At 40.9% G+C, this 20467-nt stretch overlaps 1 protein-coding gene across 6 annotated transcripts; it reads right to left on the reverse strand.

Annotated features, from left to right (window-relative positions):
- Positions 1–119: 119 nt before the first annotated feature.
- On the reverse strand, positions 120–19391 carry LOC137098241 (nectin-4-like). Of its 6 annotated transcripts, none has more exons than XM_067474274.1 (12): positions 18950–19391; positions 14844–15044; positions 13428–13595; positions 9582–9860; positions 6917–7061; positions 4565–4716; positions 3680–3839; positions 3407–3482; positions 3123–3182; positions 2377–2577; positions 2237–2281; positions 120–1336 (listed from the first exon to the last, which is right to left on the reverse strand). In XM_067474274.1, exons 1-12 carry the CDS (start codon positions 18999–19001, stop codon positions 1049–1051), a joined length of 1827 nt encoding a protein of 608 aa, XP_067330375.1. In that variant the 5' UTR covers positions 19002–19391; the 3' UTR covers positions 120–1048. The 6 variants fall into 6 exon arrangements, with proteins under 6 accessions (XP_067330375.1, XP_067330374.1, XP_067330376.1 ...); XM_067474273.1 differs by having other exon boundaries at positions 2231–2281; XM_067474275.1 differs by having other exon boundaries at positions 2231–2281; positions 6944–7061; positions 18950–19390.
- Between the last annotated feature and the right edge of the window lie 1076 nt (positions 19392–20467).

Here is a 20467-nt window from a genome sequence, read left to right on the forward strand (position 1 = left end):
ATATTGTTTTGGTACAGAGGTTTGCTACAAATGTTCTTTGAACCTGCCACCTATGCCACTAGTGAAACTAGGTGCACCTCTTTTTCCACAGTCTCAGGTATTTCAGTCATTATCAAGCGAATGAGGAGGTGAGATTTATTACAAACATAACCCAGAAAATCACCACAGTCTACTGCAGCAGCTGCCATCAACCTCACGATGCCCTTTATCAAACCACAAAACTTTGTTTTAAAACTGCAGATGCTGTACTTTTATGAATAAACATTTCAACATTTACATGTCAGTTTTTCCATTGTTCAGGAAAACAGTGAGTGAATAGAAAAGAGTTTTGCGCATGTGCAGTTTTTAATGAACAATGCAAGATGACACTGATCCAAAAGGTCCGCAACCACGGTGTTGATTGTTGTGCAGGGAGTCCATTGTACATGTAAACCTGGTCTCAGAAGCTTTAAATGTTTTTTCATCTGGTTTCAGGTCCTCCTGGTAACCACGTTTGTATCTTTTTGTAGTTGCAGCTGTTAATGTCTTGATCAAAAACATAATCGTTCATTATGTCATCCACATATATATATTTTACACACACATATACAAATACTTCTAACTTATCTACAAGTGCATAAATCTCATATTACGTAAAGCAATGTTCTGGATGTAAATGAGGCATCATCAGGTGAAAGGATATATTCAATAATGTACATAGCTGTAACTCATCAGAAGTGCTGGTCGCACAAATACAGTAAACATTGTGTAACAGGACCCTTGATCCCCTGCACATTTAAGGAGAGTGTTTTTATCGGACATTTGTTGCACGTCCTCTCCTTTCCCGTTGACTGTCCACTTTGGCTGTCAGATTGAGGCAGAAAATAGCAAAACGTTTACGAGAGATGGAAGGAGAATAAGAGAACATTTTCAAAAGCCAGCAGCTGGACAGTGCCCGAGTCAAATAAGTAACATCCAGTAACAAAAGAAAGAAGAAGAGAAAAAAAAAAAAAAGATGTCTTTTTTAACACGGAACTGCAGACAAACTCTGTGGACATATATCGGTGGTCTAGATCAGCTGTCCTCTGGGGTGCAGCAGAATGGCATTGGCGTGTGGCTTGGGCCTGAGGATCCCATTGCTGTAGTAGAAGTGATTGTTGAGAGCCTCGGAGATCTGGTAGGAGCTGCTGCTGCCGTCATCGTCCTCTTGTCCTTCCTCTACTGCCTGTGTGGGAGCCCAGTCCTCTTCATTTGGAGAGTCTCCTTCCTTTTGGTGGCCCAGGTCTGGTTCTCTGGGCCCAACACCCTCATCCTGCTGGGCCTTCAGGGGAAGCAGGGACGAAGGAAGCCCGGAGTCCTGAGTGACAAAGCCAGAAATGAGACTTCTTTACTGAACAAAGACATTTACAAATATGCAGAATGTAGAGTAGATATAGTTGCTCTTTTTCTTTTTTAAATGCAGGGAGCTTAAATGCTACATGTCAAACTGAAACAAGTGTTATACAAAGAACAGAACTAAACTACAAAAACCTAATTTGAAATACAGGTAGGTGCAAAAGTAGTAAAGTATAGTAAAAAGATTTATCTTCATTAACATAATGTGCATTATTATTACATTAGACTTAGGTGATGTTTGCATCCCCTCACATTGAAATGGCACATAAGGGGATGCAAACGTAACTCTAACATAATAACAAAGCACATTCACGAAGAAATGTTCCTTCATCATCAGAAGTAACAAAGATGGTCAAGGAATGTATATAAAAGTTTATAATACAATTAATGAAACACATTTTGTGAAAAAGCTGCATCCCCCTAATACATTTATAACATTTTTACTTCTAATTCTGAAGGAACATTTGTTCGAACTGAATGTACATTTAAACACCAAGAATACACCAATTTAAAAAAAACAACAGGAGGTAAAACAGGAAGTAAAACTAAAACACTTTGCTAATGCTGAATGTGTGAAAATGTGCTGGCTGAAACCGGCGTCATTGAACAAGCGATGAAGGTGGACATACGTTAAACATTATGCCGACCAAACCAATTCTATTTAATGGAGCCAAATCATCACAACAAAGTAATCTTTCCAAGCAAGGCCATGACCAAAAGCTACTGCCCTCTACGTACATTTACTGCACGTTTTACATAAAATATACAAATTTTGATCATTTGAAGGGGACAGAGCTGCCCAGGTATGATTTGTTATACTGAACAAATTAGTGACTGATGAATGAAAATGACGTACTCCTACATTATCATGCGTTTTCCTGTTGTCCTTTGCTCTGTTTCCATGATACTGACAGTGACGACACAAATTTACCAATAAATAAAAAAAAAAACTCCACATGATTGACAAACTAAACTAGTTTCAAATGAATCTGTGACACACACCAGTGACATGTTGCTGCTTTTCAGGAATGACTCCACTCTCCTCCTACGCTCCTCCTTTTCTCCGTCCATCACTTCCCCCCTCAGGCTTTCTACGCCATCGTGCCAGACGACAGGACGCCCCAGTTCGTCCACCTCCACCCCTCCAGGGGGCCCCCATTTCCCACCCAGAGTGGACTGGCTGCCTTTGTAGATGGGCCGCTCCTGCAGGCGAAGAGGCAGCGTGACTGATTTGACTATGTTTTTAACTCGTTATGGATTATTGATTACATATTATGAACGTAATATTAATTTTTTAATGTCCATGGCGAAATTGTTGGACAGCTGCTCAAACAGGTGCTGCTGCAGGGGTTTCAATGTTACTAAGGTTTATAATACAAATTATAATAGACTATTAATTTGTCATGTATTATTGTTTAATTCCCGTACAACTGTTTGTACATCTACCATGTCTGGTCGAGGACAATCCCAGTTTAAAGTTAAAAGGCCAACAGTAGGAAAATAGGACTGTTTTTTTTATTACTTTTATTACTAGTTAAATGTATATTTATATATTTTATACACATTAATATATATCAAGATACAGTATTTTGCTTTAAATTAATGAGAAATGACCATGGAAGTTTTTAAATAGCTTAAGACTAAAGCCATATGACGGTACCATGACCTTTGTAGTATGATATCTGCATTTCCTCCTGTGTATACTTTTGAATATGAAACAAAAAAGGCATTTCGAGTGAGGAACTCACCAGAGACATTTGGCTGTTTTTTGTTCTGCTGTCTACTCTAAGGAGGGCGTAATCTTCAGCCTGAAAAACATGGAGAAATTGAAAGAAAGTCAAGGAATATTAGAACCAAAAGATAACAAAGTACAGGGTGAGATATTAATAATACATTATTCTGTGAACACTGTGCATGCAACCTGTAATCACCGGCCTACATACTGACTACGCCCAGTCTTTGGGTGGGTGTGTCTACCTGGTTTCTTTAAACCCTGCAGGTTATTGTTCAACAGGACTATGTGTGTCTGTACCTGCACTCTGGGGTCTGTGCTGACTGAGTTCAATCTCCTAAAGGAGGCTTGTCTGGAGAAGCTGTTAATTTCCACCCTGGGAAAGAAAAAAAAAAAAAAACAGCCAGAGGATTTACAGAACAATAATGAGTCAGAAAATTAAGTTTCACAAAATATTTCATCATCTGTATATGGTTTCAATGGCAGTTTATACCAAAACATTCACAGGTCAATCTCTCGACACGTTTCCAATTTTCACTAAATGGATTTTGAAGAAAATGAGGGTCAGCTCACATTTTCTCACTGAGCTCCATCTCGAGCTTTTTGTTTCTTTGTCGATGGTAGCGGTTGACCAGCAGAACGACAGTGATCAGGACCACAACCAAAGCTGCAGCTGAAGCACCAATAATGATCAGCAACAGGTTGTCAGCAGGGAACCCAGCCTTGCGTGACTCTGAAAGAGCAATGAGGAAGACGTTGGTGCTGATGAAATTCTAATGTACACACAAACTGAACCAGTTTAAATCGAGATTATTAACATCGGTTCTTGCGCTTCCTGTGTCACCAGGGGGCAGCAGATTTGCAAACTTTTACCATCAAACTAAAGAAGAATTTACTTAGCGTTTTACTTTAAAATTCAAGTTTCATCAGAATTCTAATTCATGCATAATGCTCATCTTCATTTCCTCCTGAAATGCCAACACATACAATAGCAGGATGGCTTCACGTAGGGGCACGTTTTTGTGTTCTTGCATTTATGTTTACTCCTGGCACCACCATGGGGGGCTTCTGCGTGTTAGAAATGGAAAGTGTATTTAAGGAGTCTGGATTAATGGGTCAAGTATGCTGCTGGTTTGGGAAGGTCAAACAGTTTTTGACCAAGCGTCCTGCTAACGCTGTGCCCAGGTTTGGCTTGTTTAAATTACTGCCTGTGTATTTGTGGCCTTTGGCTTATAAAAGGACAATTATGACAATCGGTCAGTGATCCGCATTATTTAATCATGTAATAAACCTCAGCCTGTGATCATAGAATAGTCTTTTTTGTTCAAGCGCACACTTAAATTCTCACGCCAGCAGCACCTCAGTGGCTCGTCAGTAGTTTTAGCAGACGGTCACACTTCCAGTTGTAATCCTGTGTGATTTTTAACCACTAACCGAGCTGAGGTTACTTCCACGTACCTTTTACTGTCAGTGTGTACTCTGCTTTTCCTAGTCCCACACTGTTCTTGACCACGCACTCATACACCCCGCTGTCGTTCACACGGAGGGGCCGTGCAAAAACAAGCTTTTCTCCAACAACGGACGCCCCATCTGGCAGAGCTCCTCCACTCCTGTGGATAATCAGAGTACAGTGTCGCCATTAATTCGCGAAGATGTGTCAAAGAGATAACACATACAGAAATCTGTGACTCATTGCTTGGAACAATAGCTGTGACTCATTGTGGAAACTAAGAAATGAAATTAATTAAGAGCAAAGCTTCATTCCAGTTTTAAGCAGCTGTGCTTGGAGCAGGGATCACACAAATATCTGATGACATCTGCTCTTAGGCAACAAGACCAAGTGCAACAACTGCTTTGCATTACGGAAGTGAATCAGCTAAACAAACACTGCACAGGACCAGGTTCACCGCTGAGTGGAACCACCAATTTGCATGCACCTGAACTAAAACCTGCAGGGCTTACACCCATTGATCTGTACAGACCAAATAAACAACAGCTTTGGCGGATTTAAAGTCCAGCAACCTATTCCCTCACTGCAGCTGAAAGCAGCACAGGCCACATAATTGCACAGCCAGTTTCTGATCAGGTCCACAGAGAGGGGTCAAGTTGCCCCTGGTTTCACTGTGCTGCAAAAGTGGTTTCAGTGCCGCTTTACCCCCCAAACTGGGCCAGATCAAATTTCTTCTCTCAAAACTCCACCTAGTCCTTTATTATAGAATCACAGGTGGACTTTGCATCCGACACACGGTAGATGGTTGAAACTGATAAGCTGAGAAATCCTCCAGCAGCCAAAACATTACAATCAGTTTTGTTGTCTTATCAGTGCGACGGAGAGTGAAACTACGCAGAACAAGTTTAATCTTTAAAGCTCCACAAATATGAAATAAATCAGGCTACAGCTCCATGTGTAAGAAAGCCTCCAAACATCATCTTTAAAATCCACAGTTGGTTCCATTTATCCCTTATTGAATTGCAAGTCACTTCCATTTTTGTGTAGTATATAGAATGATGCAACAAGATATGACCTGTTGATTAGCGAGCTTCAAGATAATGTTTCACTAGCGTTTATACAAGGTCGTTGAAGGAGCAGTCTGGGTGTTGTCAGCAGCCTTATACTTGACAGAGTGAAATCGATCTTCTGATCTAAGCCACAGCAAGAAAGAAAGTAAGGGTGTTTCTCAAAGGCCAAACTACAGCTTTAATGGCTTCTACTTTCCCCTTACGCATCCTGTTCCAATGCTTCAGCAAAAATCCAAATGTGATTAAATTCCCAAACAACCATCCAGGGTAAATGTTCTCAACGAATGGGATGTGTGGTCGGGAGGTGCAAAAATAGCAAATAAGTACTCCGGCTTCCTCCCACAGTCCTTGAACTACCTTGGCGTTCACGGCCTTAGGACAGACCCCTGACCCTGCGGTGCCTGGACGACTGCTACCAACCGAGTTGTTTTTAAACTCTGTTAAAAATCGCAATTTAGGTGTAAAACCAGATCACAACTGGTCATTTTCACGGCAAATTTGTGAACATCAGAAACGCTGGTAGGTGGGTTTTGTTACCTCAGGACAGAACCCGGCACGCTGTTTAGACTCCAATCTAGCGCTTTATTTCTCATCTACCTCTCAGCAGAGCAGCGATAAGCACATGTCCCAGAAATGTGAACTACCTCTTTGACAATAATGTTCAAATACACTTTTCTAGGTCTCAATAGTGCTTGTCCGCACAACATGCGTTTCGACTAACGGACGCGCCGACAGGTCTGAGAGGTTGAAAAGATTTAATCCAGAATAAGCGTCCTATTTCAAGATACTCTCACAGTTTAAATATTTAGCACTCAGCACACATCATTCCATCATTGTGTGTACAGTCGTAGCTGTAATAGCTGGTGGAGTGTCTCTAATTAAAGTACAGACCCAGTGTTTTACCAGGCATTACAGTGATATTTAAAGCATGACACTATGATTAAATGCTTAGTACGTCTCCCGCTCTTCCTTGTGTCGCGCACTCCCTCCCCCTGTGTGAAAATATCTCCCCCCTCCTTTCTGTAACTTCACATTGTGCAACGTGACACCGTAGCTTTTCTTTGGAAATGAATTGGGCCAGGAAAGGGAAGGCACCCTCTTTTATACCCAAAGACTTTGTTGTTCTGCGGTGGTGTGGCGTCTGTGTGTGTGCATGTTAGCAGTGGCTTACTGCACGTATGTTTTCAGACACATTTCAGTGCAGTGGTGCAGAAAGCATTACAGTGGGCTGAATGTATAATTGTCACAGTCTTGCTGGCAGCCAGACAGAGTTAAACCGTAGATATGTACGAGCAGCAGACAGGCTGATGACGGTACCATGTCCAGGTGATGTTTTGAGGTTTGGGGTGTCCTCCGCCGTCACACACCAGCTCAGCGTTCTTCATACCCACATACAAATGTCCTGAAGGTGTGGAGATGGTGGCATCTGGGGGGTCTGACATAAAAACACAAACATGAGCTTGCAGCAGCACAACATATGAACCCATAAAGTGCACGGTAGAGATAATAATTCACATATTGCAGAGTAAAGATTGTGACTGACTTCTAAAAGAATGTGTTTGCACTAAACACTAATTACCACACGACACTGGGTTAGGTTCTACTTTTGTCTTTACTCAGTCAAAAATTAAGCTTCCTCTGAATCAGCTATGTCATTCCAGTACAACTTCAAGTGTAAAAAAGTCCATACAGGTGGGACACCTTATGGTTTCGCAAGTCAAAGACTCTTGTCTTAGCTGTGAACTAGGTGTTAAATGTTTGATTTTAATTAGGAATCAAAACACGTCTACAGCAAGTTTAAAACCGTTTCCACGCCAACATTTAGTTTATTATATTTACAAAAATAGTCTTTTTTTAATGTCTATTTATTTAAATTACAAGTAATTTCCTACAGTTTGTCAAACCAATGACACTTATCCAACTATGTTATTTATGAGCTAATGGCATGTTTGTAATAAAAGCAGAGTCTTTTCTTTGTTTAACCTGAAAAAAGCGTCTTTGCTGGAAACGTGATCAGTTCAGTGTAAATCTGCTTTCAGGATGATGAAAACTAAAGACTAAAAATATGGATTAATCGGTTAAAGTTTACTTAAATTAAATAAACGTAAAATACTTAAAAAAAAAAAAAAGTATAAAATCCATTACTAAAGTGGCACAAGTCAATGAATGTAAACCGCTCTGTGCATTGGACAAAGAGCAACTGTTGAGCAACAAATGAAGTGAAGTCTCGGTGGCTCCACCACCAACAGCAACAGCAGCGTTATTCATACAGTTTCTCAGCAACCTGCCAATACTGTCTAATGTTCAGTGACCCATTTCCTTTTACACAAGGTCGACCCACACACATCTCTTGCAAGGAAACTAGAGGGCAAGAAAATTTCATTGGTTGATTTTACCATTAGTGGGAAGAACTGAAAAAGTTGGCCTATGGCCCAGTAAGGAAGGCGGAAGTCAGCACACTCATACTACGTATTTTTATACTACATACCAAATTAAGTGCGGGTGTCTGTGGGTCAGGGAGTAGAGCAGGGTCAGGAGTTCAATCCTAGCCTGAAAACGCTTGTAGCTTTAGAAAGACTAAAGATTAAATAACTCAATGTAAGTTTAATTCTCACTGTCTTGATTGTTATTGGACATAACACACAGAGTATTGTGAGATTTCGTGCACATGTTGCATGAATTTGGAATAGAAATCCTGATTGTGTGTGTGCGCGCGCGCGCAATACACGTGTTACAATGTCATGAACTCCACTGTTACGGCCCTCAAGTTTGTCCCAATAGCCGTGTTTCCATATAAACACTTCCACGAAATGCGTCCCATGTACATCGTGAGGGACGAAACCCACCCTCTGTGCAAAATGTATTGAAAGGTTTACAAAGCCAACGTTTCCACATTCCAAATTCTAGTCGCATAAAGTGAATATTTTCCAAAGTTGCAGCCTTTTCAGTACAACATTCCCAATTTTTGTTCCATGTTGAGATGGAAACACTGTCCCGGGAAACACAAAGAGTCAATTACTTAATAAAATTCTGCTGAACCCTCATAATACTTTAAACTGTGGAATTTATACGACATTACTTCTTAAAAAAGATCCAATCATAGTTAGTATGAATAGTAGTAACAGTGTCAGCAAGGTCTCATCTACCCAGTGAACATATCCTCCAACATGAACAAGCAATAAAAAATTTTAATAATAATGTTTTGTGGAAAGGGTTAATAAACACATTCTTTTAAGGAGTTCCTGTTCGGGGAATTGCCAACATCTATGGCAAATAATTCTTGCGGTGTCCTTACCGACACGCCTCAACGAACCCAAATCATAATTGTCGGTAGTTCCACTTGCACATTTGCCTCCAAGCCAAAAACTGCCCGAGCTGCATATTAACCGATTTCCGCCAATGAATGTTATCATTCGAAATCACGCTGGGGTGGGGAGCATTTAAAAATCAGACACAGATACATTTGAACCGAAGACCAAAGTGAAGCATTTTAAACTCCTGTGTCAAAGTATCGTAGTTTGTAAAGCTTGTTGGGCTACTGTTCAGTGTGTTGGTCGCTGAGATTAAAAAAAAAAAAATATATATATATATGTGTCTTGGTTGGTTTCCATTTGAATTTGTAAGTATTTTTTTCTTAGAAAAACAAAGCAAAACAAATGTCTTGCAGCTCGAAAATGCATGAAACTTATTGCAGGTTTTGACCATTTAGTGTGTTCACCTAAATCATGCCGGGAAAAAAAAAGAAAATGTCCACTATTACTTTGCCACATAAAAGCAGCTCTTGTACTGCTGCCATTTTTCACATTGCAAGTCTCAGGGAACTTTTTCCCCCTTTTCTTCTCAAAGACATATTGTTACAACTCGCGTCCTGTTTGAAAATCTACTTGGCAATAAACCTATTTCTAATTCTGACTTGGCATTAAATCAATCTCACTGCTTTATCGTCAGTACTCACAATGAACCACCAGCTGATTTGAGATCCTGCGTGGCCCCTCCAGACCAGGATGCCACACTAAGCAGTCCAGCTTTTTCCCGTTCATGCTGCGCAGAGGGTGCAGAGAGTAGTAGCTGGACACAGACCATCCCTCATTGGTACGGTTCTGGAACTGGCCCGGCAGGTCAGTGTCCCAGGAGAGACGGGGAACTGGGCGACCCACGGCTCGGCAGGTGGCGGCCACACGAAACGACTGGCCCTCCACCAGGATTACCGGATCCAAAGAGAAGATGGGCAAAACTAACAGAGGAGGAGAAACGGGGTGAGTTTAGGATGTACGTTACTTTAACAGCAACAGCCCAAAAGTTTAATTTGTTTTAGTGGCATGAACACAGAAACATAAAGTATCTTGGTGGTTTAGAGAAGTTCCAAAGTAAGATGTGCAGAATTGCAAGCAGCATTTAGTGATTTGGCAGGTGGAAGATACAAAGCAACCAAAATAATTAAGTCCAAGTGAAAACATCGAGAGCAAAGTTTCATTAGAAGAAATGTTTCAGTGTCACTGTCACTTTCATCGCAAAAAGCAAATAAAACATTTAAAGTTCTTAAGTGTCAAATAATGATTTTCTCCCCCCAAAAAACAAAAACAACAACTTTGTTTTAAAAACTGCTGTGTGAACACATTTAATTATACAGGTTGAAGAATATGGAAAAAAAACATATTTGTTGATTTGTTTTCTCGCAAAAAAACAACAAAATACTTTTATTATTGTTTGGATAATAACAAAAACAAAAAAATGTAAATATAGAACAGTAAATCATGTTTACTGGCAACAATTAATGGAACCACCATTTCTTTTCTGTTGTTTTTCCTAATCACAAACATATATAAACACTGTCATTATTAGATTATCCATTTCTGTCAAACTGTTAATTATGTATTTATCTAAAATGCTCAGTATAATCTTCATTCCCTATAATTCATGGTAGATGTTAATTAATACTTTCCAAAGCCTCAAGGCTCAAAGATAATTTGTTTTTACCTTAAATTATCTAAAGGGACAATAATCACATTAAGACTTTTTACTTGTTTGAGTAGTGATGTTATATCAGGGACAAGTATGAGCAACGAGGTCCTTGAGATGTTGCTGCTGGAAGTATCAGATCGGAAGAATATGGTCACACAAAAGAAAACCCCAACCAGACACCACCAGGAGCTGAAGTCGGCCATCCAGACAATTCCTCACATTTTACGGTAACACGATAAGGACGTGGTGCATTTCTGACTGAAAAACCATCCACTTGCATGCGATGAATGTTTTGAAAAACACAAGGGCAAGTGTCACTCGTAATATTTTCACATAAATACGTTTCTGTTTTGTTACTTTCCGTCACCAACTGGTTTGACACGCTCGTGATTCACACCCCGGTCATGAACCTCTGCTGTTGTCAACACCGAATGCTCGGTAAGGCCTCCCACTGGTGTTTGGATTATTACAGCAAAAAGACAAAGCAAGTAGTTGGGATTAGCAAAGAAGGCCATCGTGGATTGAAAGACAAAGAAAAGGGCACCGCCTGTAGAAACATAACTCTGTCAACAGAAACCCCAAAACAACATGACATCATCAGGACCGCCCACAGGGTAAACACCAGTCCACACAAATAAATCTGCGAGCTGCACAATAGACGAGCGTAGATAACAAATCTCTTAATCCAGATGTGGAGCTCTTCTCACGTCAGAATCCTAATTTTGTCCTCCAATAACTATTTATGTTCTCAATAAAATGTGATCTGTAACTATCCACAGTGGCCCTTAGAGCTCAAGGCAAGAGACTTTTCTCGAATACATTTCAATAGAAACATGCTCAAAAACTGGCATATTGCAACTTAATAAGAAAACACAAACAAATGAAGTGAACAGCGTCAGCAATCTGACACTAAAGGCCCATTGAAGGGTAAATGCAGAAACACTGCGGCCATTTTCAGATGGGATGTTTGGATGTTTATTGTTGCCATGGGGACTCATTAAGCTGCAGAAGTCGAAAGGTGTTAGAAAATGAGCTAAGGTACGTTTTTAATAGTTTTGCTGCACTTTTCTGTATTGGATTGAACTTCCTGCATTTGCAGCATTATTAAAATGGCAAAGTTGTTTTCCAAAGTTGCCTATGTCATGTCTGCCCGCATTTGTTTTCTTAAGCTGCAGTGCGATGAGCCCTCAGGGCCACCGTAGAAACAAATATTCAAATTCATTATAGTTATATTTTGTATTTCAATTTGGATGACTCCTAAAAATACACAGAAGTGACCATCAAAGAAAGAATAAAAGTGGAACGGAAGCAAAAAACATGATACTAATAAACCTAAACGTGATTTTAAGTAGGTTTAGTCATGAAGGGATTACTGAACAATCAGGACACAGGCCCAGGGGCCCGAGAAACGAAGGGGCCCCTGGGCCTGTGAATGACTAGAGTGTTTATATACTTAGAAATTAAAAGTAACAGGGTTGAGTTAAAAGGCAAAATGACAACAAAAGATGCAACACGTGACCAAAATTGAACACAAAGTTACACAAAAAAAAAAGAAATAAAAAGGAAAAACAGCGAAAACAACAACAAAATGATTCCAGAGGAAAAAAAAGGTCACATGACCTAATTTATAATCCCTTTGTGGCTCTTTTAGTTTGAGAGTCAGGGTGGGGCCTTTTACAAAACCTATGACTTTGTTTAAAATACATAAATGAAATAAAAGTTATTGTTGCTGATAAGGTGGTGATTTGAGAAGAAAGTAGCGCAGCCTAGTTGGATCAGTTTAAAGCTTTTAATAATATTCAAGTTCAGCATTTTCTGACTGAATGTTTACGGTCTAACGAGTTGAGCTAAGTCTTCGCTGGAGGTTGTCGGTTACTCATTTGTATATTCCTGCTGGTTTGTCTGACGTGCGGCGTGTTGGGACAGGTTGATGGCTGAGCTGTCATCGCTGGCGACTGCCAGCAAAATGTCATTTAGGACAGATAACATCGCTCGAGGTTTAAATTCGAGGCGGATCTGTTCAAAAAACAGCTTTCCCACAGCTGTCATGATGGTGGTTCTACTGAAATCGTTTCACACTTTAATCCCCTCAGATCGCCATAAGCAGGGAGTGCGTCCAAAACGCCCGCAATGGCGGCACTACAGCCGTTTATTTCGAGATGATTTCTTTCTAGTATCTTTTCTATCTTTTTCTTTGATTCATTTAAAAAAGGATTTAAAGATGCCCCGTGGGGGGTTTTCTTTCATTGTCACCACCTTTCCGAGGCTGAGAAAGGTGCTTTTGTTTACCTGGCGTGTGGCTGTTATTTCTTCCCACTGTCTACCTATATGTGACATTTATTGCTCTGCTCTCATCTGTTCTCCACATTTTATTTATTACCCGTGAGAGTTTTTCTTTACATGAGGATAAAAAGCGTTAAAGCTTTTGCCTGTATACTGTGGCCTCAGAGAGTATTAGAACCCGTATAAAGTGCAAAACCACACAACAAACGGCTTCTCATAGTTTTGACTGCTGAGATACTATCAAGCTGCACAATAAAAGAAAAGCCTTTTGCACCAAAAGAAGATTAGTTCTGTCAAACGTGCATGTTTGTGTTTTTCACTTTTGTTCTTGTTAATACAGGGGAAAGTGCTTCTGAACCACTAAACCAGCAGAGGTTTGCGGCCACGTATGCAAACCTGCCGAATTCTACCGGTTGGCAGCTCTTCTTTTTCCTCGAAGATGATTATGGTTTAAACATCATTACAGCAGCTCTGACAGGATTAGGAAGGTGTGGCAGGGAAGACAGAAAGACAGACAGACAGAGAGGAGGAGGAAGAGGAGGAAGATGAGTCTTACTCCAGACAGTGAGTGCGATGTGCCTCTCAAAGTTTCCTTTGGGGAACGTGGAGATGTGGCAGGTGTAGCTGCCCTCGTCCGACTCCTCCGTGCTGAGGATGAGCAGTGCCGAGTTCTCGGTGGGGCTGCTGCTCTCGAACCTCACCCGGCCCGAGTAACGCCCAAACTCTGAGGGACAAAACAAGCACAACAGCTGAGTACTCCTCTACGTCATTCATCCATCACACGTTAACATCTTCTCCACCTCATCACCAGGGAAGAGCGAACATAACACTAATGTGATCACATCTCAAACTACACTGTAGCATGGAACATTTGACATTTCTTGTAGAAAATTTAGAGACAAAACAACTCAGTTTCATTTACCAATTCCCTTCCGTCTTCTTCTGCCTTAATTTACGGTCAGGGAAACGTATCTGGCCCGAGTTTAGCTCCAGCTTAGTGTAATGTGCCATGGCCAAAACCGATTCATCCCGTGGGCTGAATGATTGCTATATGACATCATTATGTTGTAGTATTTGACATAGTAGCAGTAATTTTAGGATGGTGACGCTCCAGTTCGGCTCTTGGCATTAGGGAGTGTGTTCACAACTGGCAAAAGGTAATAAAAGGTTCCATCACTGCTGAGAAGAATAAAAGTGTGAAGTGTTCAGTCCTAAAACTACAGACTGGGGCTAAATAACAGAAGCGGCTGAAGGTTTCTAATCTTGAACTCCCAGTAACTCTTCGCACTTTTATTCCCAGGACAGTGATGCTTTGTTTAAAGAGCATCTGGACAGCAGCTGTCTGTTCACGATCTCCTTCCAGCCGGGAGTGGATTTATTCCTCTAATCCTCTGACCACAACCTTGCCTGTCTGTCGTCTCCTTCATCAGTCCTCAACCACCAGTCGACTGTGACACAAAGCACAACCCCCCCACTAGAGACCTCTTTTCAAAAGAGTAGCAGGAACAACATGGATGGGATTAATAACGTTAACATTCTGTCAGTAAGCAAGCATGCAGAAAAATAACAGGAGCAACTAAAATAAGGTATGTGTTTCCACCCACAGAAGCCTCTGTGCTGCTAAGCATAACCCACCTTTTCTGTACATCTTATTTTATTTGCCCGTCACTTTGACAGCATCACTGTCCTAAACTGAAGTTAAAAGTAGAAACTTGAGATCAATCCACTCTACTCCACCCAGCTCTCTCTCCCACCATCATCCACGCTCTGCCACGCTCTGCTCAGCCCTTCACATATTAGTCATTATCAAATTACACGGGACAACTATTGGTCGTTTGACCTAAAAGGAAAGTCAGTGAGGAAAACAGAAATTGGACTTTTGAAGCAATAATTATTGCTTCAAAAGGCTTTTACTCATTTTTAAAAATATACCCCTGCTTTGTAGAGGAACTCTCTTAGTACTCGAGCGTACCTGTGTGGCCGTCTGAGCAGTGGGCAGTGATGATCTGGTCTTTGTTGCCGTCCGGGAGATCCTTGTACCAGGTGACCTGCACCACCTTCTCATCCCCCTCCGTCCGGTAATGACAGGGCAGCCTGGTCTGACTCTCTGCCAGAGAGCGCAGGGAGGTGTTGAGCTCAAGAGGCTCCACAAAGTCGCCTTTCACACAGACCGCTGAGGAGGGTAATCAAGGCAGAAGTTGAGGGATTTAAAGATTTAGGACACATGTGGAGAGCAGTGAGCTGTCAAATGCCTAAACTATTGTGAAATTGATAAGAAGGTCAAATGATCAAACACAATTGTAATAATTAACTTCCAGTCAACAGACAAGTAAAAACACCAAAACATTGCTGAACTGGGGATGGTTTCCAATAGCTGGTTGAAATCAGGATCCAGTTCCAAGTTGAAAAAAGGACCTAGATTTGTTAAATTCTGCCGTGAAACAAATCCCTCATTGAACCTTACGTTCATTTTGAGTGACCCTCCATGAAGACGGCCGTGTGGCAACACTTCAACGTTTATGGGAAGATACTCACGGCAAAGAGGAGACGATGAGTCCTTTGCTTTAACATGTCAGTACTGTTCATCATGTAAAAGAAAGAACGTGTGGATAACAAATTTCAGCCAGGACCAAAGTGGTGAAATGAACAACTGACCATTAGTGACGTCACTCGAGTCATGACACTAGTGTGTCTACAAACAAGAGCTGAGAAATTCGTAATTTTTAAAATTAAATCCACACAAGATTTTTACATTGCAAAGCTGCAGTTAATAATAAATAAATAAACCTCCAACCTCCAGTGGGTCAAGCTAATTCACCTCCTACCCAGCAGACATCGCTGGTCAAAGGCTTGGAGAGCATCAGTCCGTACAAACACAAAATAAAAGAAATAAATTACTCAGGCAGAGTTTTTAAGGAGACATGATGTCCATCAACATAGTGACGATTACTGAATTCTTCCACTTTTAGTAAGACTAAAAAAAAAACCTCTGGTGTGGCTGTAGATCATGCAAAGAGGGAAAAAAACACAGAAAAACAGCAACTGAGTGAAAATGATCTAGTTTTCATTTTATATCCTCCATCCACAAGCTTTGATAATAGATGGATGGACAGACCGATTGAATTTCTTGGCCTGATAAAACAAAGATCTGTGCTGAAGTACGTTCTTTCTTTCAGGACTACAAAAACAGATGTTTAAATATGTAAATGGTTTCAATCATTTCATAATGGTAACTAATGTATATTCCATAACGCATTTGGCGTAACATATACCACAGACAGGTGCGTGTAGAGGCGAACACTTTCACCAAACCTGTTTGTCTGTAGACATGCAGACAACGACAAAACATGCAAACCGCACAAAGAATGGATGGGGGGGCTGAACATACGATCCGAATCCTGTGAGGCGACGGTGCTAAAAACTTTGACAATGGTGCTAAAAGCTTGAACAATGGTACTTTTATAAAGAAAAACAAAAAATTCTCACTTTAGACGCTAAAACGTTTCCTGTTTGTTCAGGAGCTAATGTGACACAGTCGGGGGTTCACAGGATTTTCAAAATCAGTGTAATGCTACAGGACATACATCACATTTCCAGTAAATGATTCTATTGTCTCAGTCCCCATCAGTATTCAGCAAGTAATATTTAATGCTGTGATGACCAACAGGTGTCAGAACACAGTGCCTGGCAGCTTGCTTCTGAAGGTTATGACAATATTTCTAATTTGAATCTGGAACTTCATCATGCAGCTGACCCGCAGAGAGCCGCTTGGGGGTTCAGGCTCTTGCCCAAGGCCACTTCAACATATGATGGGAGGGGCCCGGGATTCAAACCACCGACCCCACATTGGTGGGCGACCGCCCTCACTCTTAAGCCAGAGCCAACCTCTTTTTACACTATGGCATCTCTTTACTTTTTTTGTTGCTTTGTTGATAAAATTCACCTCCTTGCATTTTTCCATAAAATACCTTCACATATAACCATAGACACAGTTTGTTGTGGTTGCTTTAAATATATTCATATTGATGCAGAACAGCATTTTAGCCATGTTGTTTTCCTCCATCGTTATGCTTTGATTTTAGAGTCAAAACTCCGTCCGGTTTTTATGTTTCTGCATATTCACGTTTCCTTCCCGTTAGACGAGTAGTTGCAGTGGGAGGCGCTAATGTAAAAATGTTGCTTTTCACACAAACAACTTTTTTTTTAAATTTAATTTTAATTGAATATTGACTGTTAGAACCTCAAAATTCCAGTCTTTTGCAGCTTCCGTGCAGAAAGACAGCTACCAGCTACACAGACAACTCATCTGTTCCGCCCAACAACTAAGAGTGACTAAACATTTATCACATGTGGTTGAAAGGTCTACATGAAAACCTGGGACACCGACACAAATGTGAGTGATAAGGGTGTGTGAGAGGAACGCATCATCAACGCAAACAGGGAAAACCCAGCGCTGGCCTTTGATTCCTGGGATAAATTCTTTCTTCCTCTGTGGTTACTGATTCATGAGCTAAATTAATGATTAGAAAGAAGCTGATATGGGACAGGGACTCCCACAGATAAAGTCCCACACAGTCGCCACAAGGACACACTGGCGACGCAGGCAACAGGAGAAACAGGCCTCTACACACACAGAAAGTTTGAACTTGCTCAACAAAGACCTGCAGTATATGTGACCTAATTGTGGAGAAGCAAGGACAGAGGCAGTGTTGTATGAGAGGGTTAATAAAGGGAAGGAGACAGAGGGAGATGGACCTTATGGGAGGGAAAAGTCAAAAGACAGCAGAGTTTAGAATGGACGTCAAGAGAGACACACATCAAAATGTAAGAAAGAGTTAAGCACAAACACTTTGACAAACATGGGTTCACCCCAACGTCACAACGCTGCTATTCAAGCTTTTCCTGTTCACTCTGACTGGCAGCGACTTTATCACACCTGTGGTTGCAGTTAAAAATAATAGTAGTCTAATACAGAACAAGCATTTGCTGGAGCGGCTGTGAGTTTTCATAGGTGGTCACAGCTTAATCTCAACAAAAGAAACAAAAACAGCCAAGTGGTTTTGGAAAGGAAAAAAAAAAAAGTCACGAAAACAGGAAGGCAGAGGTTGGGCCATGACTTCTAATTCATGTTGACTAAGAGTGAGAATGTGACTTGGCTACATTCTGTTATGGCTTGTCTTTGTCCACACCTGCAAAAAGATAAATTACTTCGCCAAAAAATATGTGGACGTGCAAACTTTACACCCATATGCAACAGTTGGTTGTCCAGAAAAATGGGCTTTTGTTTTTTGCTACAGGGACGGACTCCCATTCAAACACGAGGGAGGTCCAGCACGGATGTTGCTGATCCAGTTCGTCCCAAACGTGTTGGATGGAGTTGAGACTCCGAAGTCCTTCCACGAAAAAACTGGGGAAACACTGGTTTTGTGCAACAAGTAATTTTATGTGAAGTGTTGCCTGCTTATGACAGGTTGTATACAGTAAACAAAGAAAAAAGAAAAAACTGCTTCATGTTCCTTATTTACTGACATTCTGAGTATTTGTTTAGCCCCAAAGAGACAAAAATATCCCATGATACACAAGAAAAAGCAAATGTTAGTCATCAATACCGTTAATGTACGAAAAAGCTTGGTGAACATTACTCTGGAAACCCTGTATGAAAATAGCTCCAATCTCAAATCAAAAATAGACTTGATTTTTTTTTCCTTGGAAGGAGACAAAAGACCCACAAGTTACTTCGGCCTCGCTTCATGTGCTTAGAGGAAGAATATTTACACATTAAAAAAAATAATTTAAAAAAAGTAAAAACACCACCATCATCATCATATTTTAGTCCCATGGCCCGTAAAGCAGTTTGCAACTTCTGCTTTGCAAGAACGTTTTATAGCAACTTTTCGAGAGTCTCATAAAAAGCACATTTAGCCTGAGACTTTGCCTGCTGTTGTATTCATCTTTATTTTCTGTGCAACTTTGAATGAATCCAGCAAAAGGGTTTTAAATATGTGGACCACCAAAGCGTGTGTGGGGGTCACGCTCGCCTGTGGCACAGTCCTGTAAACTAATATAATACACACTCACCAGTTAGAAGAAGCAGTGCCACACACTTTGCCCTTTGCCCAGTCAACTCCATCGTGGGTCCAGAAAGAAAAGCTGAGGTTAACTTCCTTCTCTGCTGTCAAAATGCCATGTCGAGCTTATCAATACCCGATCAACTTCAGACAGTGCAGTAAGAGCGAGGAGTCCACAGCAGCCAGGTGCAGGTGTTTCCTATTGAACTTCAATGTAATGCTTAAAAAAGGAAAATCCTCCACCACCGTCCACGCGTAACATTTAGATCAGTGCAAGTTGCACTTTTCATTTTGACTCAAAGTTGAAGTCCTCAGCAGCAACAGCAGCACAGAAGCAAAACTCTGGAAATTGTATTCGTTGTAACAGCAAAAACAGAAAAACAAAAACAAAAAAAAAAATCGGAGTCGCGTATGAACAAACAGAAACCAGTTTGCTTGTCACGCACAGGCAGGATCACAAAACACTGGTTTGTGTCCCTACACCTGTCTGGTAGCTCCGCCCACCTCACTCCTTTTATGACGCGCGCACCGGAGCTCACCTGAGCAGTGGAGTTAGTCTTAGTGTACTTACCTTTATACAAAAAGTCACTTTTGGGGCACACGCTCAATACTTACAGATTAATAAAGATTGTGAAGTATTGTTTGTGTAAGTACTTGTCTAGAAGTACTCACAACAGGTAGAGTGAGCTCTTGAGGTGCTATGTCAGAAAACCAAAAACTATGTGCATCTACCACATTCAGGTGCCCACTGAGACTTAGGGAGGAAGCTGCAGAATATTTCCACCACTGTATGAATATGAAATGGTAATTTCCTATTGCGTCAGTCCTATAGTGTATATCAACCAAAATCAGTTTTATACATTTTTATGTAGAAGCTTAGGAACAATAAACTAGCAGATCGCTATATAAACGTTTTTGTCATTTGATATTAGTAGCATAACATGTACTTCTGATTATAGAAATCAGATATATATATAGTCACAAGTTGAAGTGTATATAATTGTAATTTTCCCGACTGACAGGGATTAGAACACAGTTCGTTGCAGATTTCTGCGTTTGCAGCTGCGTGGCTGTGGACCAGTCAGAGCGCTGTCCACCACAGCATTTACCAGCAGGTGGTGTTAATGTTGTGGCCGATGGGTGCGTGCAGCATGCGTAACACGAATTCACGCGCATGCATTTCTCAGGAAGAGCAGAAGGCAGGTTTATTTTGTGTGAAATTTATAGACAGCTGGGCCTCCCGAAATAACCAGTTTACATCTGATAAGATGGTCCTGTTGTTTCAGCTGTTCACCTGATGACTGATTCCAAGTTGATGCAGGTCTGCAATTACAGCAGCCAGCAACAGAAACCTGCAGGACAGTAGCTGCAGGACACGGGGACAGGAGGACACTCTACTGCATCTTGTATCTCCAAAACAAACAATGATGAAGTGAAACACCACTGTTGCAGTCATTCACTATGAATAGTCAATAGAAATATAATTCAGCTTTAATACTTAAAATTATACTTGATATGCTTGAGTCCC

This window comes from Channa argus, chromosome 14 (assembly GCF_033026475.1).
Source record: "Channa argus isolate prfri chromosome 14, Channa argus male v1.0, whole genome shotgun sequence".
In the NCBI taxonomy this organism is placed as follows: Eukaryota; Metazoa; Chordata; class Actinopteri; order Anabantiformes; family Channidae; genus Channa; species Channa argus.

Coding starts and splice junctions, on each gene's coding strand:
- LOC137098241 (XM_067474273.1), bottom strand. CDS start 19,001: ATGGAGTTGACTGGGCAAAGGGCAAAGTGTGTGGCACTGCTTCTTCTA. Junction 4,717..6,916: donor CATCAGCCTGTCTGCTGCTC/GTACATATCTAC, acceptor GATTATCCACAG/GAGTGGAGGAGCTCTGCCAG. Junction 1,337..2,230: donor AAACGCATGATAATGTAGGA/GTACGTCATTTT, acceptor TTTGTCACTCAG/GACTCCGGGCTTCCTTCGTC.